The sequence below is a fragment of the Peromyscus californicus genome, unplaced genomic scaffold (genome assembly GCF_007827085.1).
Source record: "Peromyscus californicus insignis strain IS unplaced genomic scaffold, ASM782708v3 Scaffold_10__1_contigs__length_136768540, whole genome shotgun sequence".
Lineage (NCBI taxonomy): Eukaryota > Metazoa > Chordata > Mammalia > Rodentia > Cricetidae > Peromyscus > Peromyscus californicus.
In genome coordinates this window covers 83,422,455-83,450,339 of record NW_026294391.1, presented here as the reverse complement: position 1 = coordinate 83,450,339, position 27,885 = coordinate 83,422,455, and the positions used below count along the sequence as shown (strand labels likewise).

General features: G+C 39.7%; 1 protein-coding gene across 5 annotated transcripts; it reads right to left on the bottom strand.

Annotated features, from left to right (window-relative positions):
- Positions 1-37: 37 nt before the first annotated feature.
- Cstf2 (cleavage stimulation factor subunit 2) lies at positions 38-27,759 on the bottom strand. 5 transcript variants are annotated; one of them, XM_052735518.1, is made up of 17 exons: positions 27,516-27,758; positions 27,068-27,256; positions 26,336-26,414; positions 25,754-25,923; positions 25,089-25,225; positions 24,452-24,571; positions 24,199-24,336; positions 20,419-20,539; positions 17,786-17,851; positions 16,674-16,736; positions 14,243-14,302; positions 13,449-13,590; positions 12,748-12,932; positions 12,242-12,534; positions 6,331-6,456; positions 5,406-5,531; positions 38-2,638 (listed from the first exon to the last, which is right to left on the bottom strand). In XM_052735518.1, the coding sequence occupies exons 4-16, from the start codon at positions 25,839-25,841 to the stop codon at positions 5,409-5,411; spliced, it is 1,662 nt and encodes a 553-aa protein (XP_052591478.1). In that variant the 5' UTR covers positions 25,842-25,923; positions 26,336-26,414; positions 27,068-27,256; positions 27,516-27,758; the 3' UTR covers positions 38-2,638; positions 5,406-5,408. The 5 variants fall into 5 exon arrangements, with proteins under 5 accessions (XP_052591478.1, XP_052591439.1, XP_052591450.1 ...); XM_052735479.1 differs by lacking the exon at positions 27,068-27,256 and having other exon boundaries at positions 27,516-27,759; XM_052735490.1 differs by lacking the exons at positions 14,243-14,302; positions 27,068-27,256 and having other exon boundaries at positions 27,516-27,759.
- Positions 27,760-27,885: the final 126 nt, after the last annotated feature.

The following is a 27,885-nucleotide window of genomic DNA, read 5'->3' as shown; positions in this document are numbered from 1 at the left end:
CTCCCACTTGTCCCTCACAGAAGATTTCTAAGTAGTGTGAATTTTAAAATATTTATTGAATCCAAGATAAAACAATAATCATAAATAAACAACATAAAATTACCAAGATTCCCACTCCCATATCATACTCACTAGGTACATTGTTAAACATGATCTTATCCAGTGTGACCAACAGTTTACATTTCTTTCTTTTGTCAAAAAAACTGAAAGGTTTTCATCTTTGCTTATTGAACAATTTTGCTTAATTTCCCTAGGTTTTCCATCTGAAGTATATTAACTGTAATCAAATTTGCATTATAATCAGAAGCCACCTATACTGCCATTTTGCATTGTTTGAAATAACTATGAAGGCCGAGCCTATATCATAGGATAACTTAATTTAACAGAAGCTCTCCATTATTTTTATTACAGGGGTTTGTTTATGAATGTCTGGTATAAAAAAAATAAAGAATTTATAATTTTGACTACTTTCCAGGTGTTACTTACTGAGGAATCATTCACTGAATGTCATTTTTTTTTCCTATAAAAATGTTTATTTTTCCTATCAACCAGGACAATAACCACACTGATTCTGGGATGTTAGTCATGGTGAATCATAAGAAAAAGAAGCCCCAGGCTCCTCACAGGGAGAAAAATGCCACACTTCAGTGTGCTCAGACTGTTGAACTCACAGATTTGGCAGACTGAATCTAGACCACCTATTTTCTACCATTAATTGACCAAGAGAGAACAAGTTTACATTTCCAATTATCTAGGAACCTATAGCTTGAAGGATTAGCAGGATCATTTTTCAGTCACTAGTCTGAACATAATAAACACAGGTCATGAATTTGGGGTACCTAATTGTACTATTAGACCAGTAAAAACACTGGTGAGTGCTTCCAGAGGGATAAATTGGGGTGCCACTGCTCTTGTCAATTTATTCACCTCAATGTCTGCTAACCACATTAAGTTTAATGAGGCTTTGGGAAAATGCACACTAGGATTTCCAGGAGATGGTTTCTATTAGACAACTGCTTACCAAATAACTTCAGCCTCAGGAATCTTGATTGGGAATTGGTTGTGTAAAACCCAAGTTCCTAACTAGAAATATTTTCCTCAAGATCTCTGTGTCTAAATATATTGGTGCTTTAAAATCCTGACAGCTGCTCGAATCATCACATCACTGATTATTTATGCAGGAGGCAGAGAAGGTAATGGAAACAATGAACTGCATGCATAATTAACATTGTAGTTGAACTTGGGATAAGTGGACTAGACAGGGAGTGCTTGCTGGTTTGCACTTTTCTTGATAGGTTATACTATGACATACCAGCAAATTTTCATTGTAAATATATGGAAACATCCCTCAATTTTAATATTTTTGCATTTTTTGGTTTGGCATGTAAGCAATGTTATTATGCTTCACATTCCTAGTAATGATTTTAATTCACCTGCCCATAATCCTAACACAGAGGGTAGGGTTCTGAGAATATAAATAAGCTCACAATTAGTTCTAGTAAATAAACTTTACTAATTATTAAGGCAACTCTTCAAAGGTCTTGAGGTTGACCAGGTGGAAAGCAGCCATGCTCCTCCTTAATGCCACCATGGGAGAACAAAAGGCAAGGAGACCTGCAGGTTAGCACAGGCTGATGGCACGAATTCTCTTCCAAGTAGGTAGTACTTGGAAAAAAGCAGGCAACCCTAACAGACAATCTGCCTTCCTGTGCTCTATACTTGGTCCTCTTAAAAGACTTGAAAATGTCAAAGTTTTAGGGTTTTCTGTTTTAAGTTCTTGGAATAAATTTAGTTAGAGGACAGGGCCGAAGGCTTTGCGATTTTTTGAAAGATGGGATAAAACGTATTTTGTTCACTTGATTTTCCTTATTAAATTTGAACATGTGGAAAACCAGTGGCTTTGTAAACTTGTAAAGTTGGCTACCTAGACAGAAGAGCTTTACAACAGTCTCTCAGGTTGTTAACACACACTCAAACCAGTGTCAAAACAACCTTTGTCTTAACTCTGAACTTCGAATGTTCAGACCTGCTACTGACCAAACAACACATTTTGGTAATTGGATTGTCCCAAACCAAATGCATTTCTGTGGTATGCTCTTTGCCTGTTTGCCTTCTGGCCATTTTATAGTTTTAAACACTTGCTTTTTTCTCCCAGAAAACTCAGAGACTCTAGAAAGTTTTCAAAGGGCTGAAAGCAAACTCAACAAAAAACAAAGTTCCTGAAAACATTGCTTCCGAGAAATACTCACATATCATTAAGAAGAATAAATGTTTAGGCTAAGGTAAGAACAGAGCTATGGCAACAGGAGATTAAAGGACAATGTGCAGTAAGGGTAGAAAACATATCTAAGCTTTTGCCTTGGTGTTTAGCTTCTTAAAAGCAAAAGGGTTATGTATATCAATTTGCAGTATGTGAAAATTGTGTTCAAAGTTTATTTAAACTTTTTTGTCACAAAAAATATACAAACTAAGACAACAAAATGAACTGCTTTCATTTGGAGAAATGGTGATGTGAGTCCTCCACCTGGCAGCAATGTGAGTCATCGGGGATTAGGATGCAGAATTCACCATGTTTTCAACATTTCAACAATGTTATGGAATTATATTTCCAGATTTGTTGCCAGGTGTTTTTGAGAACCTGTAAGAAAAAGTTCAGAGAAAGCCATTACAAGTAGACTTCTCTTTCCTAAACACCAGGAAAAAACAATTACCCCCATAAAAAAGGCAAACAAAAATGGACTGAGGGAAGATTTTGAGAACCTGTAAGAAAAAGTTCGGAGAAAGCCATTACAAGTAGACTTCTTTTTCCTAAACACCAGGAAAAAACAATTACCCCCATAAAAAAGGCAAACAAAAATGGACTGAGGGAAGAGGAGATGTGCTAAAGATCAAACAGCCAGTATGTGCCTCATGTCCTGTCTCCTCACTGTCCTTTGTAGCAGGGTTTCTCAGCCTGGACATTACATGGATATTTTCAGAAGTGAGGAAGATGGTCTGTGCATCACTGTGTGATGTTCAGGAGCATCTCTGATATCTACCCATTGAATGACAGTGGCATACTAATTTAATAAATATTAAATAAATATTAGTATTTCTAATAGTTGTGACGACATATATATACCATAGGCAGGCAAGCCTCCCCTACTCCAAAACTCCTTCCTTTCTCTTTCTCATATGTGTATATACGTACATGAGTGCAGAAGCAAGAAGTCCAAGTCACCTCAAGTGTTAATCCTTAGGATGGCCATCCACCTGGGTTTTAGAGACTGGGTGTCTCACTGGGACCTGGGGCTCACTGATTAGGTTAGGCTGGCTAGTCAGGAGGTCCCAAGGATCTTCCTGTCTTCACCTCCCCATCTAAGATTACCAGAGAGTGCCACTGCATCCAATTTTCATGTGGGTTCTGGGGTTTGAACCTGGGTACTCATGTTTGTGTAACAAGCACTTTAGGAACTGAGCTATCTCTCCAGTTCAATAGTGATAAGCAACACTGTCTGTGATGGGAGAAAGGAACCCAAACTGTAAGTTTAGGATGAAAAAAAAAGCCAATGCTTCAGCTACAATATGCATAAATACCAGTAGAGAGTTTACTCACAAAAAATTACAGTTTGTGACTGAGTTGTAAAAACTGAATATAGTTTGTAGTCTAGTTCACAGTAATATACTGAGGCCTGGCCTTGAACTACAAAGCAAAAATATAAGATGCTATCATGAGGTCCTTTGTATTATTTCTCCAACTTCCTATGAAACTATGATTGCTTCAAAAGGTTAAAATAAAAATCCTGTAAAATCTTGCCCTGAGGTCAATATGCAAGGCAAATGAGATAATTTAAGAATACACAATGAAAGAACTTTCAGTAATACTTGTATCTTCACACTCCTAAAACCAGTAATTTTTTAAAACTGCAGAGAATGCCTTTTCTGTCATAATATTTAAAAGTAAATGCCTATGAATATAGTCCATATTTTTAATGAAGAAAATAAAATGCTTGGGATATATGGAAGAAAGGTAAAGTAGGATATACTAAGAGTCTAGTTATCCAATTACCTATGATCACTTCCAGTTATAGTAGTCATTTAAATTATCAGTAGATACAATGCATATTTGCAGTCTGGAAGCCTTGAAATCACTACAAATACAGACTACAGTACAGTTAGTTAAGACTGCTAATTATCATGAGTTCACTGTTACATGGTAACATGTGCATGGGAATTATAAGATACACAGGGTTAAAAAGTAAAAATTCCAAAGAAGACATTCTAACAGGTATTAGAACAATATGAAATTTAAATTGCTTTCAGAGAACAGAATTGTTTATGAAATACAAAGAGGGAAAATACTTTTGAAAATAAAACAATATTTATATAAGCAAGTTTGGCCACACGATTATTTGAGGCAAGTTGGATCCTTCTTGCCTAACAGATGAGCAAGAAAAATAATGGTACTATCAGCCATCTTTCAAATGTAAAGAAACAGATGTTGACAGGGCCATTTACTACTTTAAATGGCTTGTAATAGTGAACCATCAAAATATTCATTACAAGGGCTGGGATATAGCTCAGCTGGGATAGAGCATTCCTCGAATGCCTGAATCCCAGATTTGCTCTCCAGTACCTCAAAAGCAGAGTATGGGGCTGCATGCCTGTCATCTTAGCACTTGGAAAGTGGAAGCAGGAGGATCAGAAGTTCAAGGTCATCATCAGCTACATAGTGAATTCAAGGCTAGTCTGGGCTATATGAGACCCAAACACACACAGACACACACACATTACAAAACAAAAAACTAGAAGCCTAAAGAGTAATATGTTATTGAAATACTCTGTATTTCCTCCATTTTGAAGGAATGGTTTGGAATAAAACAACTAATCATGGAATGATCCACAGCAAACTTTGATAGGTTCTGTTGCGGGAATGAGATTCAGGGAGCAGGGTCTTTCACCTTTACCTACCTCCCTTCCTTTCTATCGCTTACGTTTATTTATTATGGGCTCACACTGCTACTGTGTGTGTAGAGGTCAGAGGATACATTGAGGAGAGTTGGTTTTCTTTTCTACCATGTGATTTTGTGGATCAAACTCAGTTTATCAGAATTGGCAGCAAGTACCTTTACCTGACAAGCCATCTTACTGGCCCTACCTTTAACTTTCTATATTCCTATGCCTTATTAATTTTGGGAAACTGACACTATATTAATTTCATCATTAGAAAAGGCTGAAAATAATTCAACAACTGAACAAATATTCTACAGCCTTATCTGATTCCCAGAGATGCTGACTACGGAAGGGTAGACAAAGCCTAGTGAAGACTGGGGGCCTCAGAGAACATTACGTTGTTAAAGGTTGAAGTTGTGTACTTCAAATATAGAAGGACCTAGTTCTGCCCAGGGACCATTCAGTCAGCTCACCTTTCAAGGTGCCCCAGTGGATTTCTGTATCTGTTCCTTTAAGATTAGGATACTCTGCCTTTGTTCAGGAGGCAGCATGGCAATCTGGTCTGCAGTGAGTTGAAGGACCTGCATAATCAAAGCAGCCTGCACAGAGGAAAGGAAGACTGTGAGTTTCAATGATGAGTCAGAAAACCAAATAAAACGAAAATACCACCAGCTTCTGTCCAAAAGCTACTGGCATGGGAAAAGGGAGGATCTCTCTCTCTCTCTCTCTCTCTCTCTCTCTCTCTCTCTCTCTCTCTCTCTCTCTCACACACACACACACACACACACACACACACACACACACACACACACACACACACACAAACTGCAAGCTGGAAAGAAAAAAAGAAAATGGTGAATAAAGGCACAATGAAGCGCACGAATAAAGGAAAATACCTAAGATTAGCTGATGTAGAGAGATGCCTCAGGAACTCAAAGTTCCTGCATACTAAGATGGCATCTGTGAGCCCTGGGAACTCTTAAGTTTTTAGTCCTGTTTTGAGTTTCCCCTCACAAGTTTAAGTCTTCCTATCAGACACAAGCTCCCAACAATAGCCAAGTATAACAACAGAAAGATATACCTGTGGTGAATATGCTATTGTTTTTTTTTTAAGTATTGGTAGAAAGGGGAGGCAGAAAGGAGCTTTGGATTTTTAGGTCAGTTTGGCTTTCACAGGAAAAAAATGACATTTATAGATGAATATGAAATGTAAAATCATATTCACTTAAAAACTTTAGAATCAGGTCCCCAAAATGCTCAGTCAAGATCATTGGAGAGTTCTAAGTTAGAGTAAACATCACTTTCAAAAGGACTTTGAAGACCCAGGATCTTCATTGGAAGTGAAAAGATAAAAAAGACTACATTTGTGCACAGGGAGGCAGTCAGACTGTTGCTTACCTTCTCATGATCCTGGGGTGTGACTTGGCTCTGTCCAGGACTAAAGCCACCAGGCTGGCTTCCACCTTGCATGGTCGCTCCTTGCATGGTCGCTCCTTGCATGGCTGCTCCCTGCATGACTGGGACCTATGGGTATAAAGAAAGGAGACAGCATATAGAATTCCTGATGTCCATGGAACCTCAATATAGTACCAATCTTGACTAGATAAGAGTGAAAAGAGATTAATGATCTAAAGATCAGCTTATACTGTTAGCAAAAGCAGAAGGCAGTGTTTGGCCAAAGATCCACTAACATACACATCTTTGCCCATCATCACTAACAAATAATACACAGTGCAGGAAGGGGACATCAAATTAGCAAAATTTAGCCAAATATGCATAGGGAAAACTAGGAGCACTGGAGAAATCAATGCTCAGAGTAAACACAAGTAAAGCCAATTGACTTTACACAACTGTATATTGCTCTGCTGGGGAAGCGATGTTCACACGACTACTGCCAACCTCTAGTTCAAGTATACATTGGTAGTTATTCTCAAAGGGCTCTATCCCACAAAACAGACGGTCAGTTTTAGAGAGACAGAAAGGAGATAGGAAGGTCTCTGGGGAAAAGAAGGTATTAGCCCAACATTTGCTTTTTAGAGATTTCTTAAAACAAAAACAAAAACTCGCAATATCCCTTTTAGTGCTCAGATAACCAATGGTGGTGTGCATTTTTTAAAGCTTCTTTTCATTTTATGTGTGAGTTTTTTGCCTGCATGCATGTATATCTGTGCACCACATGCATGCCTAGTGCCCATGGAGGCCAGAAGAGAGTGCTGAATCCTCTGAACTGGAGTTACAGATGGTTATGATCCACAACATGGGCGCTGAGAACCAAACCCAGGTCCTATACAATAACAAGTGCTCTTAACCACTCAACTACCTCTCCAGCCCTTGTTTTTTTAGAGCTTTCTATAGAGTACATTACAATTGCTTCCTGTTTAATACAGACCAAGAAATATTACTCAAGTTAGAACAAAATGCAGTTAGAGCATATTTATTGGTATTAAGAATGTTTAGTGGGTCCAATCCTTTGGAAGACAACCAGAACCCAAGGAAAATGCCTCTATACACCTACTATAACTAACTAGATGTACTCTATACCTGTGTGATGCTCACACTCAGGCTCTTACCTAGAGTTTAGATACTTTTATTGCAAACAAATCTTTAAGAAGCTTGTTACCTGCTTTCCCAGATCACAACCAGGGAAGTATAGAGAAACACCTGTCAGGAACAGATGATGTGGCTAACAATGTGAAGGAGGAGGTGACAGTCCATCAGGAAAGGGAACAGATACCCCACAGGCCAAAACTATGTTTTATATTATAACATAAATAATAATGGATCTATTTTCATGTTAATTTTGAGGAATCAAAAATGATTTAAGTATTTTTTGCATTTTACTTAAGAAAACAGGAAGCATATTTCACTAAAATAGTTTGAACAACTTTTAGAATAGTTCTTTCACCTGGTGTGCTGGCTTGAATAAGAACAGCCCCCATAGGCTCATAAATTTGAATGCTTATTTACCATGGAGTGGCACTATTTCAAAGGATTAGGAGGTATAGCATGTTGGAAGTAGTACATCACTGGGGGTAAGGAGTTTTGAGGTTTCAAAATCTCATGCCAACCCAGTATCTCCCTCTGCCTGTGGATCAGGATGTAGCTCTCATCTACTTCCCCAGCACCATGTATACCAAGCATGCCATGCCTGCTGCCATGCTTCCCACCATGATGATGATGGGACTAAACCTCTCAAACTGTAAGCAAGCCATCAATTAAATGCTAAGAGCTGTTGTGGTCATGGCGTCTCGTCACAGCAACAAAACAGTGACTATAACATAAATTGGTACCAGGGAGTGGGCTATTGCTGTGACAGGCCTGATCATGCTGCTTGTTGGCAGAATATGGAAGAGTCTGAACTACAAAAGTGGCTGGATGCTTTAAATAGGGCTTAATGGGCCATCTTAAGAGGAGTATTGAAAATAGTGCTGAGGGTGATTTGAACTGTGGAGGCCTGGCTCAAGAAGTTTCAGAGGGGAAGAACAATTAGTAAGTGGCCTAAGGACCATTCTTGTAACATTTTGGCAAAGAATGCAGCTGCTTTTGCCTGAGTGTTAAAAATCTGCCTGAGGCTACATTGAACAGTTTTGGATTAATGGCACTAGCAGAGATTTTAAGATTGCCAAATATTGACTGTGTCATGTGACTGTTAGTGGCCACTCTTATGCAGATATATATATATAATGAAAAGGAGTAAGCTGAGAAAGGAAAAAATATAATGTACAGTTTGAGGAGAAAAGAAGTACACTGGAGCAGAAAGTGTAATGGAGCTAATCTCAATGCTCAAGGAGATAAAAAATTTAAAGAAAAGCCTGATGCTAAATGGAATAAAGGGAGTGGTGACCTCAGGGCAAGAACCTACCCAGCTAATCTTCAATTTGTGAAAAAGAATTAAGGAAAAGCTTAAGCAGTAAAGGAAACAATCAACAACAAAAAGCTGATGCAAATGTACATGAACAAGGAGGTCTAATTGCAGCCCCATCAAGCAGCAGAACTTGGCAGCTTTGGCCACAAGTCAATGATACAAAAAAGGGGTTATAGAATCTCCCTCTGAGGCTAAGGAAAGCTGCTGAGGCCAGGCATGTTCAAGGGTGTCCTTGTATGGAGGCACAGAGAGGCCATTATGTGAAATTGTGAAGGGAAGCCTGGATTTCATTGGAGACTCCAAGATGTTGAAGATGTCAGAGTCGTGGGATATCTGCCAAGAAAAGCTGCAGATTGGGTGTGGATCCAGCCCAAGAGAGAAGTGTGCTGCAGTCAACACGGCGGAAAGGAGTTGGAAGATCTTATGATGTCTTTGGCATCAGACATGGAGATTCAGAGTTTGGAATTTGCCCAGTTGATTTTCAGTCTTGCTTTGGTCCAGTATTTCCTCACTATGCTCCCTTTCTTCCCTCTTGAAATGGTACTGTATATTCTGTGTCAGTGTATATTGGAGGTGAGTGATCGATCTTTTTATTTTTATTTTATGGGTTTACAAGTAAGAGATTGCCATGAGTCTCAGAAGAGATTTTGAATTTTTGAACAGTGTTGAGACTGTGATAGACTATGGGGATTTTTGAAGTTGGACTGAATGCATTTTTGTATTATGATATAGCTATGAGCCAATGGAAGCCAGGGAGTCAAATGTGGTGGTATGAGTAAAAATGCTCCCCACAGGCTTATATGGTTGAATGCTTATTTACCAAGGAGTGGCACTATTTCAAAGGATTAGGAAGTGTGGCCTTGTTGGAGGACGTGGGTCACTGGGGGGTGGGCTTTGAGGTTTCAAAAGTGCCAAGCCCAGTATCTCCCTTTTGGCCTATGGATGAGGATATAGCTCTCATCTACTTTTCCAGCACCACGTATGTCATGCCTGCTGCCATGCTTCCTATCATGGTAATAGAACTAAACCTCTGAAACTGGAAGCAAGCCCTCAATTAAATGCTTTCTTTTATAAGCATTGCCACTGTCATCTCATCATGTCTCTTCATAGCAACAGTAACTAAGACACCTGGAATACTCATTCACATGCATCAGCTCTTTTCTAAGACACTGGGCACATGAAGCAGTGGCACATAGAGGCACTTAGTCCATCCAGGGACTTGTGTCAACCTTAATGATATATTATGGATATGAACCACCTCTGGCTACACTCACTTAGGAATTTACTAATACTGATTAAATACCAATCTGAGACACTGTAGTATGAAATAACTACCCAAAACTTGCCAGGTGAAGTTTCCAGGAGTACCTGTACTAGGCAGATAGGTACTTGCAAGACTGGCCACATACCTTGGTTGGCCCAAGACAGTTCCAGTTTATGCTTTTGTCTCAGAGTAAATTAACAACACTTTCATTCTTGAATGTGTTCTTTGTACGACAAATTACATAACCACCCTAGTAACAAGCCTTTTAGCTACAATGCTTCTAACTGCATGGACTGGAGTTAAATTTAAAACCTGATTTAAAGTGATATATGAAGGCCATATGAAGTTAAAAAGACAAACATGAAAAAAGGATAACATTAGAAAGCTACACTAAAAATATCAGGTAAGCCAGATGTGGTGGTGCATGCCTTTAATTCCAGCACTCCCAAGACAGAGACAAGCAAATCTCGGTGAGTTCAAGGCCAGTCCAGTATATACAGAAAGTTCCAGGTCAACCAGGGCTACATGAAGACACCCTGTCTCAAAAAATAATCTAATAAAGGCAATTGTCTATCACAAGTGAGAAATATAGAAGAAAAAGTGAGGTTTCAAACACAACACTTTTATAGATGACTAGGATGTATTATTTATATATTTACTGAATTATATTGCTAAAAATGTAAAAAAGTATCAATTTGAAGTTCTTATTTTTTTCTACCTTGGATCTAATTGGCTTTACAGACTTTTAATAAAAACTATATTGGTCTGGGGATATAGCTCACTGGTAGATTATTTAGCATTTGTGAGGTTCTAGGTTGAATCTTAGCATCATAAAACCAAATTAAAAAAAAAACACAACAACAAAAACCCTAGCATTATAAAGTAATGAATTCAAGCACTAGCAGAGAAAAAGGAGCCAAGATATTAGCCATCATTTTCAATGTCTTTTTCCATGGAATCGTCGGGAGAATTACATAAGCACAGTGTGTAGTTACTTGGTATCTCTCTCCTCAGCTAGTATGCCAAGAATTTGCTGTTCACACTCCTATATCCCTAGTACTATGCTTGGTATTTAGTAGATGCTCAATAAATTAAGTATTGAAAGGATGTATAAAAAACACGTGTGCTATGAGACTACTGACCATAGAGGGTACAACAAGAATCAAAGCCTACAAACACATTTTTTTAAAGCAAAACTTGAAATATAACAGAAAATAATTTTTATTCTATATATACCAAGAAAAAAAGTCCTATTTTTATCTCAAATTGAAGAGGATCAGGCAAACAGAGACACACAGAGACACATACACACACACAAGTAAGACAGAGGAGTAGAATAGAAGAGCAAGCTGTATCCTTGCTCGGTCACTTTTTTAGTGAGGTGAATTTGATGAAGTCACCGGACTTTCCGGCCTTCAGCTTCCAAACCTATAAAATGAGAGCACTGGATGCTAGACATGCTGCATTCTAGTTTTGATATTTCTCTCTCTCTCCTCCTTTTCTTCTCCCAACCCCCAATACACTGGAAGATACAGAAACACATGAAAATGGGAAGAGAAATGGAAAAATGAAGGCATCAACATATAGAAACTTGGGAAGATACACACATTCTATCTCCCCACAAGCAACTGGAGATGATAAATGAGGTGACTACTACAAAGTATCCCATACACACAGCTGGAGTGAGCCAAGTGAAGGAGACAGAGACAGACTGCAGTTCCAGAACTGTATGCAGATTGCCTTTTCTATGCCACTGTTCATTTAGATGCTGTGATGACAATAAATCCACACAGGTCTCTGCCACCCTGAGATAATCGAAATGAACACAACTCCTCAAATGCTCTAGTTCAGGTTGCACACTATAATCATTTTTGAGGTTTTTCAAATGGTCTGAGATCTGTACAAATGTTTTTTTTGGAGGGGGGGGGGCTTTGAATGTGATGTTGGTTTCTATACCCAGTGCAGAGTACTCCTTGACCTATACATTTTCATTTTCAGAGATCTTCTGAATTATCAGAGACTAGAACACTCTTCTTCTAAGGGATATGAGAAAGTAAAAGGCGAGCCTAGTCTCTTCTTTTTAACAAGCAGATTCATTTAAGTCAGAAGACAATAAAAATCAGGCTCAGTAAGCAATTCTCAAATACATTAAGATTTTATGTAGATGCTACAAGTATTACCTGTCTTGTTCCCTGGGGAACGACAGCCCCCATGTTCATTGGATTGGGACCTTGGATTCCACTAGGCATAGGTCCTCTAGGTCCAGGTACTGGGCCTCTGGTATCCATGCCTCTGGCTTCCATGGCACGGGCTTCCATAGCACGGGCCTCCATGGCACGAGCTTCCATGGCACGGGCCTCCATGGCACGAGCTTCCATGGCACGGGCCTCCAGTCCTCTGGCATCCAGTCCTCTGGCCTCCATGGCTCTGGCCTCCAGCCCTCGTGCATCTAATCCTCGGGGATCTCTTCCACCTAGAAAGTTGTAAGAAAACCAGTGTGTAGCTACTAATTTGTAGTCACATCTCTCCTTACCTATGAGACTGTCTCCTTTCTAGTTTATTAGATTTGTAGGTAAATCGTAAAAAATCTTGCCAAGACTCCTGTCCCATATTAGAGCTGAAGAGAGCCAAGTCCTTCATCAACCCATGGCTACTAGTTGGAGTTGTAATGCTGTTTCCACCTTACCTCTAGCATCCATGGGTGGAACCCTCTGATCTAGCATGGGTCCTCTTGGCTCTGCCATTAAAGGTCTGGGCTCAGCTAATGGACCTCCCCTCATATCATGTGGGGGTGGTCCACGGCCTTCATGGCCAGGAACATGGTGCATGGGTGGGCCCTGATGAGGTGGTGGTGGTGGTCCCAGGTAAGCTCTAGAGATGAAGAAAAATGACATATTTTAAAGCAATAACAATCCTCATTTCTAAGGTTATATGGACTTATCTGTCTCTCTATCTTTGTGGGGCTGAGGATTGAAGGCAGGGCCTTGCGAATCTTAGGCAAGTGCTCTATCACTGGTGTTACACCCCCAGCCTAAGGTAGATTCAATGAGGTGATTCAAGTACTTAGAGAAAAGCCAGAGGTATGATCCCCACAATCAACAACTATTGCCATTAATAGTACCATTACCTCACGTTTTCCTTGCTTAGGTATATAGTACTAGAATTTTCAATTTCTGAAAATATGCTAGTCATAGTTGGCTCAAAGTTACCTTCTTAACTATACAATTATGCTTTAGGAGAAGTGCTTAGTCTTGGACAGTAGCTACAGATACTTATGTATCTTTTGAAGTAGGCAAACAGGTCCAACTCTGTTCCAGAAAGAGATTGCTTTCAATGTAAGGAAAATTTCCACCTTCTCAAGCTGTTTCCTTCTACATCAGTACTTACCTAGGCTCAACCTCTCCAGTCACAGACATTAAAGTGCCTCCCCGTGGGTCATTGGGGGCATCTCCTAACAGACCACGAGGAGTTGGGACGTTGGCAGGCAAGGCTCCCCTCTGCATAGCTGCTCTGGGGTCTTGCATTGGCACTGACAAGGAAAGAAACATGGAGTTAGTGCTGTGAAAGACACATAAGGAAACAAGAAATGACTCTATACCACTGACAACGTAATTTGGACACCTTAGAGTGGGTGAAGCCTCACCACAGAAGAATCCTCTTGCAGCTCAAGAACAGAAGCAGGGTGTAGGCAGCATCTGTGCCATGTCAGAGGTATGGATGGAATTATATAAAGAGCAAACAGGGGAGCAACCTGCCAAGGACGAGCATGTGACCTCAAGTAAGTTACAATCCTTGTTTTCCTTCTAATCAATCTTAGTTTAAGGACCAGAGTCACAAAAGAGAGATAGGGTCTTGGCATATGAACACTGCCATAGCTCTGCAAGAACCTGCTGTCTCCTTACAGACTGCTATTCCATCCAAGCCTCCTGACACCAGTAGGGAGGAAGCAGAGCCTCGGACAGATGCTCATATCATCCATGTTCTCTGCCCTGTGTGAAGAGGTCAATCTTAGACTTGTGGCCTCAAGAGAAAAAAAACACAAAAATAACAAAAACAAAAACCCCCAAACACTACCCTTTTGGGGTTCTGAACGTGAGGATGACTGCCAAGCAGCTCTTTTCCTCTCAACATCCCACCCTGAACACCACAAGCAAAAGGAAACCTGCAGATACAATGGGTACCTTGAACTCGCTCAATTGATGCAGGCCCGGCGGGTCCCACGGGCGAGTGCTGTAGGGTTCCTAGGTGAGCAGTAAGTTCAAAAGGAGAAATAGCAGACACTTAAAATAGCTTGAACACACAAAGGAACATACACATATGGAGACTGGAGGTTTACACATGTCAGTAAAAAGCCAAGAGTTTGTTAGTTTGCCCCAGCCTATAAAACTTCCTAAACTACAAGAGGCCTTTGTCTTATCCAACAGTTCCACTTTGACCAAGCATCTTTCTTAAGGGAAACCTATGGGCTGGTTTACTTAGGCAAGAATAACCAGCAATTTTGGACTCTCCTTTCTGTTGCTACAGCATTTTCTTTTATGTCTTCCTGTACATTAAAAAAAAAGAAATAAAATGGAGAAAAATGTATTTTCAGAAGCAAAACATGAAAGAAATTCCAATGAACATGACATGAGATTAATCACAAAGAGACCATAACAGAAGTGAGGCAGTACTAGTTTTGTCTTACTTTAAAGTCTAAAAATTTCTGTCAAAAAATATCAAATGGGTAAATGCAGCTGATGAACTTTAGGTGAGGAAAGAGAATATCACTCTAAATGAAACAGCCTACTACAGCAAGTCTATGATTATAAAAAAAAATGACAAGGATTAATGAGCCGACAAGGGAACCAACATTAAACAACTCAGGAGGTGGGAAAGCGAGAAGCACTGTCTCAAAAATCTGTCACAATTACAAATGTGCACACCAAACAAGGATTCCAGGCAGAGACAAATCTGGTCACAAATGAAAACAGTTTCCTATGCTGGGTACTGAAGGAAATTGCTGAAACTCATCTCACTTTCATCTTTGTGTCAACAGATCCTTGAAATACTTTCAAATTTTGAGTCAATTCCTTTTGGTAATTCTTAGCAGAAAAGATGGGGCTAAACTCCAGTAGGAAGAAAGATGTCTCATCGGCTGAGGGATTCACTGAGACTAACGGCCAAGAAAGAGGGAGAGATGTGACTGATGGAAGCCTAAGCCCTTCTCACTACTGCAGAGATACTTTGGGGTAGATGTCTTGACAGTAATGGGATGGCAGTACACAGCAGCACAGAAGCATGGGATACTTTAGAGGGAAGATGACATGTTTGGCCAGAAGTTTGTCTTATTGCCATTCATCTGATAAGACAAGTTTAGACTCATCATTTCAATCATCAATCACTGTGTACAAACCATGGGCCTGTATCTTAATATTTTGCTTTTGAAATAGATTTCTCTTGTAGGGAATCAGCTAAGAAGAAAAACATTAAGACCCTCTGTTCTTGTCCAAATCAATCTATTCCCAACACAGGAGGAATCTAATGAGTAAGTACAGTATTTTGAAAATTCATTCTGAAATTAGCACTGGCAGTATAGAATAATGGGAAGAGGGCAGATTTTGTTTTATTACTTTCTTTTTGGTTTTTCGAGACAAGGTGTCTTTGTGTAGCCCTGGCTGTCCTTGAACTCACAGAGATCCACCTGCCTCTGCCTCCCGAGTGCTGAGATTAAAGATGTGTGTCACCGCTGCCCAGTGAGGGCAGATTTTAGATTGAGAGATTTTTATTTTTAAGTCAAAAGAGAAGAGCACCAGATTCAGGCCATAATACTCAGATATGAGTATGCACTTACCGCATCCCATTGAGAAACTTAAAACGCCCGTGCTTCCATTTCTTTACCTGTAAAACTGAGGCACTGCCACCCAACTCCCGAGGTTGTCTATGGAAACGGAAGTGATTGAGTATTTACAGTATACATTCAGTTTCCTTTTTTCTATCATCTTGTTTTTAATCAAACTACTGTATTTTCTTTTCCTTCAGACTCCAATAATATGAGAAAAGAATGCAAAGATTCTGGAAGGGCTGCTGCTCTTATAAAGTGTTTTTGCCACAGTACAGGAAATTCTTTGCAACTATGCTTCACAGACCTCTGCTTTGCTCCCAGTTTGCTAAAGGGTTTACATCTTGACATCTACAGACCCAGTCATATACTATATTCTCACTATTAAAACTTATGAAGTCAACAGCTATTCACAGATTGAGAACACGCTAGTGGAGTTGTAAGACTGTCAGGAAACAAAGGATGCATTTGTCACACATCACTGATTCTTATAGAGCTAGGCTCTGAATAGCCCTTATGGAAAGTCTGGACCAATCGACGTTTTACTGACCATAGAAACATTCTACATCTGCAATGTCCAGCGTGGTCTTCATTAGCACGTGTGGCTACTGAGCACTTGGAATGCGATTACTGTTCTCAGGAAATAAGAACATTAGGCATTACTTAATTTGAACTTAATTTTAATTAACTCAATCTTTAAATTGCCACTGGTGGTTAGTGGCTGACACATTAGATAGTGCAGATATGGAACATTTCCATGTTCAGTATATATACAACAGATATTTAACACTTACCTTGTCCTCGTTCCATGGGCACTGGTCCACCTCCTTGCATTCCAACTTGGGCTTGCATGACTCCTAGAAAATAAAGGGGAGGGAAAAAAACATAAACTGAGCCTGTAGAAAAAACAACAACAGTGGCCGAGTTTACAAATGTCATCATTTTTCCCCCACATGGAGAAACCATTGATGGAAGGTGATAACTACCATTCAGCAATGCAGTGAAACAGAAGATGAAGTTTGTCAGTATGTCACACTTCAATGACAAGTGAGTTCAGGAGTATTTCATTTCAATTACCAAAATTGTGGCAGAAAGCCCTTTAATGCAGGAAAACAATGCCTCTTACCCACAAGACTCTTCTCATGGGAGGCATTATCACTCTTAGGGTATTTTATAAATGTGTGGGTATATTATTTAGTTATGACAAAGCTTTTGGGAGGCACAGTTAACCCTGAATGAGATGGTATCAGGAATACTAGGTGGCCTACAAAGTATGAGATAGTCCCACAAAATCAACACTGATCTTGTGTCTGAAAAAAACTTTTAAATGACTCACTGAACATTCATACAAAGGAAAAGTTGCCTGCTGCCATCTCAACCTAGAATCTGAGTCTGTTGTATTTGTGAACACGAAAGTCCTATGTGCTGCTGTTTTTAGTATATAGACATACTGACTTTCCTAGAAATGCAATACTGAGTACATTATGGAGACTGTAATTTGTTTTAAAAGAGTTTTAGTATGATTTTTCACTATTTAGGAAAACCACATCAATAGTCCTTGTGGTATCTGAATTATCAAAGCAAACATCACTGTAACTGTCTAAATTTTTAGTTTTTACATTAATGGGCTAGATGTAAAAACCTATTACATTTTGTTTTCTAACTCTACCTGGACATTTATATATTAATTTTTAATCATAAATTAACTTTCTTTTATTTTCTGTTTCTATTATAATTAGGGCATAATATTAATTTTTTGAAGTCATGTTACAGAGGCTGTATCATCTGTGCACTACATTTCAGGACAGTAAAGCCACTGCAAAATATCTATTATAAAAAGGAGAACCTATGGTCTACACTAACCAGATGGGGTATGATGACTACTATATAAAGAATAATCACGCACCACAAATCCTTGACTGGTCCCTTCCACATAGCAATAATTCTGTTTTCTCCAAAGGAGCAAGATATGCTGTTGAGTGGGGACAAAAGGCAAGCTGATTTGTTTGCAGTTCATGGATACTTCCTTAAAATAGAAAGTACACATCACATTGTCCCTATCTCACTAAACATGCTAAGCACTAAAAACGTTATGGATTAAGTGCCCAGAGAACTGGGTGCTAGCCCAGCTCTTGCTACTAAATAACAATGATTCTGAACAAGTGACTCAATGAAAGTACTATATTCCCAGCTTCCTCATCTGTAAAATGAACAGGTTGTTCCAAATAGGAGTCCCCAGAAGGTGGTCCCCAGTCAGACAAGCCAGATCACTATCAACCAGAAAAATGTGAAAACTGCAAATTCTCAGGTTCTGCACCTCAGATTTATTAAATTATAGTTTGGCAGCAGGGACCATCAATCTGCATTTTATAGGTCCTTCAGGTGATTCTAACACATATTAAAGTTGGAAACCACTGATCTAAATGACCTCAAAGCTTCCTTCTTGTTCCATTCCATTGAATCCAGACCAATTACTAACACAATACAAAGGTTTAGGATCTGAGGAAAAGATAGCAGAAGGCATTATGAGCATAATTTCTCACATAAAGAAATCATCACATAACACCTTTTATTTGTAAAGGCTAAATCCCCAGTGGTGGAACTGGTGGTCAGAATGTAGGAATCTTTCATGTTGTACTACTTTCTTCAAAGATTGAAAACCTTCCTATTTCTGTCAAATATTGTCCTCTTCTTTGAAACTTGACACTGATGGGTGTAAATGGCATTTTATTTTTACTTCATTTGTAGCTCCCAAACTATAAAGGAGGCCGTTTTTGTTGGTCATCTGGTTTTGCTTTTACAAAGCTCTTAAATAGTTTCTTCCTGCACTTTTCTAAAGGTTGTTTTTCCTCTTCTTATCAATTTTCAAAGACTGTAGGATAGCTAAAAAATTCCCAAGAAGTTTTAATGAATTAATAAATACAAATACTATAAGCTCAAAAACATCCCTTGAAAGTTAATTATTTTAATTTTTTTGTTATACTCAGTTTTTGGATTTTGGTTCTTTGGGGGGTGTTTTGATTGGTAAGACTTCTTTGTGCTTGCTGCTGGGGACTGACATGGTAGACAAGTGCTTTACCACTGAGGGGCACTCCCATCTTCATTAATTTCCATTTCTTGCTGTCTTGTGCTTTATTATTTTTCTAATTAATTAGTACCAGTATGGAATTTATTTTTTAGTAACATAGGTATTTAGAATATTCATTTTCTTTTAGGCACCACCTTACTCTTTCTCATACCTATTTGAATGGCATATAAATATATATTACTTTTGTTTTAAATTATACTATTAGAATTTTTATTTTCTCTTTAAATAGCTATAGTATGTTCCTTAATTTTCCAAGTCAAGATTTCTTCCCACTCACCTTTTTTTTGTTGTTTTTTGAGACAGCATTTCTCTGTGTAGTCCTGGCTGTCCTAGATCTCACTCTGTAGACCAGGCTGGCCTTGAACTCACAGAGATCGGCCTGCCTCTGCCTTCCAAGTGCTGGGATTAAAGGTATGTGCCACTACCACACCTCCTACTCACCTTTTAATTATTTATTTCTAATTTTATTGGTTTAAAATCAAACAATGTGATCTATAAAAATCTCTACTGCCTCAAATTTGTTAAATTTAGCTTATGGCTAAGTACGTGGTCTTTTTTTTTTAAAGGTCATTTGGAGAGGGAGTATACTCCACACTTAAGCCAACAGATGTAAGGCTATCTCTAAATATTAAGTGTAGTGGGTAGCCATTCCAGCTTTGATCTGAAGTTCCAACCCCCACTGAGGCTTCGGTAACTGTCACGCCTACAAGGCGGGGCCAAGAGAGGGCCCTGAAGACCCAAGATCTGGATGCACGGGTTCTCTTGGTTCCTGGACCCTGGGCGCTGGAGGCAGACTGAGCAGAGTTCTCCAGAGAACACCGCTGGACTGCGCTATGTCTTTCCCAGACCCTGCAACCTACCTATCCCTTCATTTGTAAGTTACGCCACTAAATAAACCTCCCTTTTAACTACGTGGAGTGGCCTTAATAATTTCACCAATAATTAAGTGGAGCTTGTTGGTCCTATTATCTATTGAATGTGTCTAGCTAATTTTTATTCATTAGGACAAGATTACTCAACATGTCCAGAGAGGGTACTGAACAATAGCCTACATTAGCATTTCATGACAATGTAAGTACAGAATTGGAGAACAGATATTTAGAAATCTTTATGAATTTGACACTGTTGTTACATCCAAGTGTATGTCATACCAGCACTTAAGAGCTCATTTAGCTGGGATTGATGGCATATGCCTCTAATTCTAGCACTTGGGCATCTGAAGTAGGGGGATTTACAAGTTTGAGGCTAGCCCCAGCTACACAGCAAAACATTTTCTTCCAAACAATACAAAACAAAGAAGAAATCATCTAGTTTCCTCAACCTAGAATACATGGTATAGCTACACATCTACTTTACATCAAGATCCTGTTAAATAATTGGCTGCACTTCAGCAGTTGCTACTATAAAACCTCAGCAAAATAACAAAATGGTAAAGACTCTCAACTGATTACCTGCAGGGGCTAAGGAACCAGGGCCAGGACCTGCTACAGCTGCTGTCATTTGCACTGGGGCTGGAACTCCACCTGGCATAGAAGCTTGCATCAGAGGTGCACCATTAACATGCATTCCGCCCTGACCAAGAGAAAGACAAGTGTGAGCATGTCTCTGCAGACTCAAAACATTTAGTCTGTGGCCTTAAGTTTCTCTTAAAATTGGTAGCTCCAATAGTCTGCCAAATAGTGTTCTTGTGTATGTCTTCTATAACATTAGGTTTATCACATACTCTGAATTCCACAGAAGCAAACTGCAGTATGTAACTTGAGCCTGGTTATGTGAATGCAGTTAAGATGGAGCATATGCCTAATGTAGAGACTAGTGTAGGAAATTAAGTCTTATCCATGTGGCAACGCAGCAAGTAAAACCCATTCTTGACTTCACTGATTAGCACCTAACAACAAGAGTTTTAAAAAATGCCTTATACTTGACAAAAAAGGGACTGAGACTTCAAAAAAAAAAGTCCTGCTCGTACTCTACATTTTTATGAAAAAAATTTTCCAAGCTTTAATAACTTCTGTCCTTGGATGTAACTTTCTTGGGGGTATGTGTAAATTTGTAAATTTTTAAATGATACTTTAAACTGCCTGAGAGAAAAGATATGCAATATCATTCCCAAGAGAACTACTCACATCTTTGGAATGTGAATAACTGCAAAGAATAAAGAGCTTTAAAAGAATCAAATATATGAGCACCAAAAAGAAGAAAGTTTGGAGTCTGAGTTCAGTAGTATCCCACTTTCTGCATGTCTCTGCAGTCTGTGTATAGTATAACAGTTTAGTAATAAAGAAGTGAGGAATGAGATTCAGAGTAGAGATGCTGCTCACAGCTGCTGCTTCTTAAACCAACAGCAGTGGTTTTACCTGTTAAAGTCCAAAACACCATGGATCTCAATGGATCATGACTGGTCCACATGTTCAGTCCTGCCTGAACTCATCACTGTGAGTGGTGATGGCAGAGGGGAGTGAAATGTACTAGCACCCTGCTTTCTTCAGATAAAATTCAAGACCTCCAGTGGATATTCAAAGCCTCAGATATGTTTTAACTTGTCTGTATATATCATTGTTTTCCTCCAAGGTTCAATTTAAAGGCTTATAACAATAACTAAAAAATAGAACTACAGCAATACACTGCAATGAAAGTTCTATGAATATTTTAAAAATCACATACAGTTCACTATAATCAAAACTAAACAGAAAAGAGGAAAGTGTACAGTGAGGTGGTTGAAACAGGTCATGAGATTAGACTAGGTTCAGATCCTAGTTTGCCACCTATGGCTCTTTTAGACTGGTTGGATTTTCAGTCTTAATTTTCCATTTCTGCAAAATACTCATCTAGGACAGGGGCTGGAAAACTATTGCTCATTGGCTAAATTCTTTCATCTTTTTTTTTGTTGTTTGTTTTTTGAGACAAAGTCTATGTAGTCTTGACTGTTCTGGAACTTTCTATGTATACCAAGTTGGCCTCAAACTCAGAAATCCAGCTAGCTACCTCTGCCTCTCAAGTGTTAGGATTAATGGCGTGTATCACCAAACTGGCTAAACTCTTTACCAGTCAAAACATTTTTCAAGCCAGGAATAGCGGTGCATGCCTTTAATCCTAGCACTCAGGAGGCAGCGACAGGTGGATCTTTGTGAGTTAAGAGGCCAGACTGGTCTACACAGCGAGTTCTAGGACTGTCCCAGAGCCATATAGTGAGACCTTGTCTAATATATTGTATTTTTTTCTCAAATTTCTTGTGTTCACATATACACCCCAGCATGCATGTGGAGGTCAGAGATCAGAGGTTAACTTGTATAAGTTCTCGTTTTCTATTATGGCTCCTGGGGATTGAACTCAAGATTGCTAAGTGTGGCAATAAGCACCTTTATCTACTGAGCCATCTCGTTATCCATCCATCCATCCATCCATCCATCCATCCATCCATCCACCCATGCATCCATCTATCTATCTAGTATGCATGTGCATATACTATGGAACATTTGAGGACAATTTGCAGGAATACATTTTCTCCTTCCACAATGTGTGTTCCAGTGATTGAACTCAGGTTGTCAATCTTGATAGCAAGCACCCTTATTTACTGAACCATTTTGCAGGCCCCAGCCTTTGTTTTTTTGAGTCAGGGTCTCAAATAGCCCAGAATGGCTTCAATTTTGCTAGGTAGTCAAGGATGACCTTGAACTCTGATCACCTGCTTTCCTTCTAAGTGCTGAGATCATAGGCACTGCCATGCCTGTTTCTATAAGTGGCTTTATAACTAAGGTTTTCCTGGAATACAGTCACATACTTTTACATATTATCTCACATTACAGAGACAATACAGCTTGTAAAGCCAAAGATATTTACTACCTAAGTTTCTGAAGAAAATGTTTACTAATCTTTGCCCATTGGATTCATCCACATTATTTACCTCTACAAATCTAGTAGGTGAAAAATGGTGGCTTATTTTAGTTTATATTTTTAGAATGAATACTTAATTTCAGTTTTGTGAACTGGTTATGCCCATTACTCATTTTGGTTTTTTTAAACTAATTTATGGGCTTTTTGCTTATGAAAATAATATAAACAACATAACCACCTATGTGGCTTTCAATTACACCTCATATTTTTCTACTCCTTAAATAACTACTCAGAATTCTTATATGCATTTAAAATGGTTGTATTTGGGCTGGAAAGATGGTTCAATGTTTATAAACACTTGCTTCTCTTGCAGAGGACTTGGGTTCAGTTCTCAGCACCTATATGGAAGCTCAAAATGGTCTATAACTTTAATTCTAGGAAATCTGAATCCTCTTCTGGCCTCCTTGGACACTGCATGCACATAGTGTACTTACGTATATGCATAAAAACAGATACACATAAAATAAATACACATAATTTTATATATTGAACTATTTTGGCATTTCACTTAACAGTTTGAGAATTTATGCTGATAGAGATACCCATATGGAGAATATTCCCATATTTACTTCATTTTACTTTCTGTACGCCATTATATTTTTTAGTTTTTTGTGTTGATACCACATATTCTTGCCTACCTTACTGCTGTATGGCATTAGGTTTCTGAAAGTCATTCCTATTTATACATGTAGTTTACTGAACTGTTTAAAGTTTTCCATTGGATAGATATACCAAATTTTCTCCACTTTTCATTAATGAACATTTCATATGTTTTTAATATTTGCTATTATCATATGGCAATAGACATCTCTGAGCATGACAAAGTACTCTTTATTTAGAATTGGCCTTTTTGTACATCATAAATCCCTTTTCCCATTTAGTCTTTAGTATTTACTTCCTTTTCTTTACAAAAATGTCAGCCTTTAGATGTATTAAATTTTTATGTCTGTAGGAATACAATCATGCTTTTGAACATATGTTTTTTCCATTGTTACTGCTGAGAAGGAAGACAGAACGCTTGCCTCATTCTGCTGCTATGAAGATTTAAATGAGGTAACATAAAGTATATTGAAGTGATAACCACAGTGGCAGGTATACACACCCACAAAAAATTAGCTTTTTAGAAAAGGGTTCACAGGAAGGACCTCTGTTTTATTAACTTGGAACAGACTCTACATTCTTTCAGGTGGTATGAGCTCTGCAATCTGGAAATTGCTTTTATGCCTAAAAATTTTAATTACCATCTCTGAATCCTGCTGTTTCTTCTCTCAATATTCTCCTGAAAAGAAAATAACATTTTAAGACAGATTAAAAAATGTTGTGGAATAAAACCCTACCAAAGATTGAGCCTGAGGGGCCTGAGGATTCTGCTGGTTCATTGAAACATTGGGTCCTGAGCCAGGCCCAGCAACATGGACTGGCTGAGGGTTGCCTGCAATCAGCGTTGGGATATTTGTCTGGCGATGCAGAATTTTCTAAAAAGTGAAAAGACACATCTATGAGCTGTCTGTTTAACAAGCCAATCGGGCAGTTCCTATCCCACTCCAAGAATACCCTACTATCTCCATACCAGAACCAGAAGAGACTCACCAGGGCAATCTCAGGATCCACAATTCTCATCACTACCTGCGCTTGTAGCAAAGCATAAGCCAGCTGTGGATTCTGAAGCAACATGTTTCGTGCTTCCTGGGGACTATTCTGGACACAGAGCTGAGAAGATAAGAAAATTCACCTTCAGGTTCAATACTAAGAATCTGATAATGGTTTGAGCCATTCTATCTCATAAAGGTAATATTCAAGGTAATCTGAGTTACTACTGACTTTCTTTTTGAGACAGTGCCTTATGTATCCCATTCTGGTTTTGCACTGTGACCCTTCTGCCTCAGCATTCCAAGTGGTGGTACTAAAGGCACGCAACACCATGCCTGGTGATTTAGCACTGATTTTGACACTGAACAAAAAATCTCGGCCATGGCAGGCAAGAAGAGTCATTTATAATATGGTAACATCACTTATGGGCAAAGCTATAATTTAACATCTACAGGGGGCATAGAAACACAGCTGGACTGTTTGGGCAGGTCTGTTGCTGTATAAAAATAGCTTCGTGTATAAAATGTGGACGAAATAGTGTCTATAGACTCAACTACTTAAGCTTAGGGAATTATGCCCATTAACACTTGAAAATCTGATGTAAATGGTTTTGTTTATAATCTAATGCTCCCCCCACCTTCATTTGCTTCATCAGCTCAAACATCTGTTCTGGCGGAAGACTGGCAACTGCTTTGCTAATAGATTCAGGGGCATCCTCGGGGCTGATGGTCTCTCCATAAGGCGACTCAATGACGGGTGCACCAGTGCCAAGGCCTGATTAGGAAGAAAGCACAAGAAAGTCAGGAAGGCAAAAGAACCACCTAAGTCATTTAAAGTGTATTTTCCAGGGCTTCTGTGAGCACCCATCAATAACTGCAAATTCTGGAGCTGGAAAGTAAGCCACCCAAAAACGTCGTTTCAGTGAAGCAAAGTGACAGTGTATCTTCTGTTCTTAGAGGACAGCTGGGCCAGTGATAATGCCATTATTGATTTGACAAATCACTTCAGAAGAGAAGCATTTAAACAGCAAAGATGTTAATTTCACCATAGGATTTGTGGAAACGCCTTTAGGCTTGCTGAACCTGAATTTCCCTTAAACTGGAAACCAACTCCTAAGAAGAGAAGGATTTCTAAAGCCTAGCTGCTTAAACGTACACATCCTTCACTCGGGCACCTGGGGTCGTAAGAAGCTTTTCATCAGCTAACCACCCCAGCATCTTCTAAAGCATAATCGCAAATGAAGAAGTTGCATGGCTTCATCTTCACTAACCTGGAATGTACAGGGCTTGGATTGATACTCACTTTTCAGTTCCTCCTTGTTCTTTTCACTGGCAGCATTATCCACTCGGAGTGCTCGCCCACTGAATTCGCGCCCATTCAGGTTCCGCATGGCACTAAGTGCTGTCTCTTGATCTTGGTATTCACAGAAGCCATAACCCTTTGGTTTTCCTGTTTCCCTATCATATACCAATCTGAAGAGCAAAACCAGGTATCAGGAACAAATGCTACATACACACAGGCTTCCCGCAAACACTGGCATGTTCTCATTTAGCCCACAGTAAGATACCCTTCTAAGCCAGGTGTGGTGATGCAAGCCTTTGGTCCCAGCACTGTGGAGGCAGAGGCAGGCGGATCTCTGTGTGAGGCCAGCCTGGGCTACAGAGTGAGATCCAGGACAGCCAAGGCTGTTACAAAGAGAAACCATGTCTCACAAAAACAAAAACAAAAACAAAAAAAAAGATACCCCTTCTAACTCTGCTTTTGTGTTTTTGAAACAAATCTTTCAGGTAAGTCTGGATATGAATTATAAAGCCTATGTATTTACTTTAAAATCTGTAGTGATTTTTAAGAATCTCTCATTAAGTTCTTAAAAGAGGATCTCACCTGAAACTAACAACAGGCCCAACCTCAGAGAAGATGTCCTTCAGTTGTTCTTCGGTAGCTTCATAAGGAATGTTTCCCACTAAGGAACAGATAACACATTCAAATGCTTCGACGTGAGCACATGAACAGTAGGCTTTCCATCTTTATCAGTAAATATACAACTGACTGGACAGCGTTCACCAAAACCCCGCTTCCACTGTATCTTTTTAGACCTCATAACACAGGCAGAGACTAAATAAAAAAGATGTCTTTCAAACAGCTCTCACATGCATATATGACAAACAGGATGTTTTCCTTAACTTTGATAAAAATGTTTAAGCACTGATATTTAGCCGTACCCCTATAAGTTCGACCAGTGACTACTAAAAATATAAATTAAAGGGGATGGGTTCGTGTCTTTATTTCCATGTATACATACGCCTACGGAGAAATAGCCACGGCTATAGTGGAGGATGTTTAAAAATTATTCTCAACTGTTTTGTCATGTTTCTTTCAAACAGTGCTTCGTGTTCTTTTTGTTTTGAGAATTTTCTTATGTAGCTCTGGCTGGCCCTGTTATGTAGCCTAGGCTGGCCTTGAATTGGAGGCAATTCTACTGCCCCAAAACGTGCTTTGAAAGCAATGCACCTATTTGAGAAATAACTCGTTTAAATCCTAAGAGCTGCTTAGTTTCGCTTCTCTAAAATCTCCCTGGGCTTGATTCATTCATTCATTCATTCATTCGCAACCCACCTCCAGATGCCAGGTGGCCGCTACCACTATGGGTGGATGAAACGTTACAAGTAAAAAGCAAGCGACATTACGCGTTTATGAGAGGGCGGAAAGTGGATATAGGGTCGATGGCTTCAGAATAAAATCTGTATTTTGGGCTAGGAGAAGCAGCACGGAACAGGGACGCTCTGTTTCCACGCACCTTTTCTCCTAAAAAATAACTGAGAATCATGAAGGGGAAAACGCAGGGAAAGCAAACGCTGGAGTCGAGCTCCCTGGACCACACTGCGGAAAACCTCCAATACCGGGGAGCCCAAGTGGGGGTGGGGGGGGTGTTTGCCCACGAGTACACCAGGCTGCCGCGGCCAAGGACAGCAGCGGAACCGCACGCCCGCCCCGACACCCGCTCCGGCTGGGGACCGCAGGGCACGTCCCTCCCTGGCTGGAGGCACCATCGAAATCCTCTCACCGAATACTGAACGCAGAGAACGATCCACCGCAGGGTCTCTAACAGGCAAACCCGCCATGGCTCACCCCCTGAGGTGGCTTCCGGTGCGCCTCAACACACTTCCGTGGGAGAGTGAGTCCCGGGCTGAGCACGCCTCCGTCCGGTGGGAGCCGGAAGCACCTGGACCGAGCCGCCGGGGCTCCGGCTCCCCGCCTCACTTTGCGGGTTCCCGCCTGGCGTTTTGTCCGGGGGAGGGGCAAACAGTCGGCAGGAAGGGCTACAGCCGGAGAAAAGGGGCGTGGCGGCGTGCCGCGGGGCGGGGCTATGCTAATTTGAAGTATTGGCCTCTGCAGCCCTCCTTCTCTGTCTTTTTCGCTGGCGCCCACCCTAG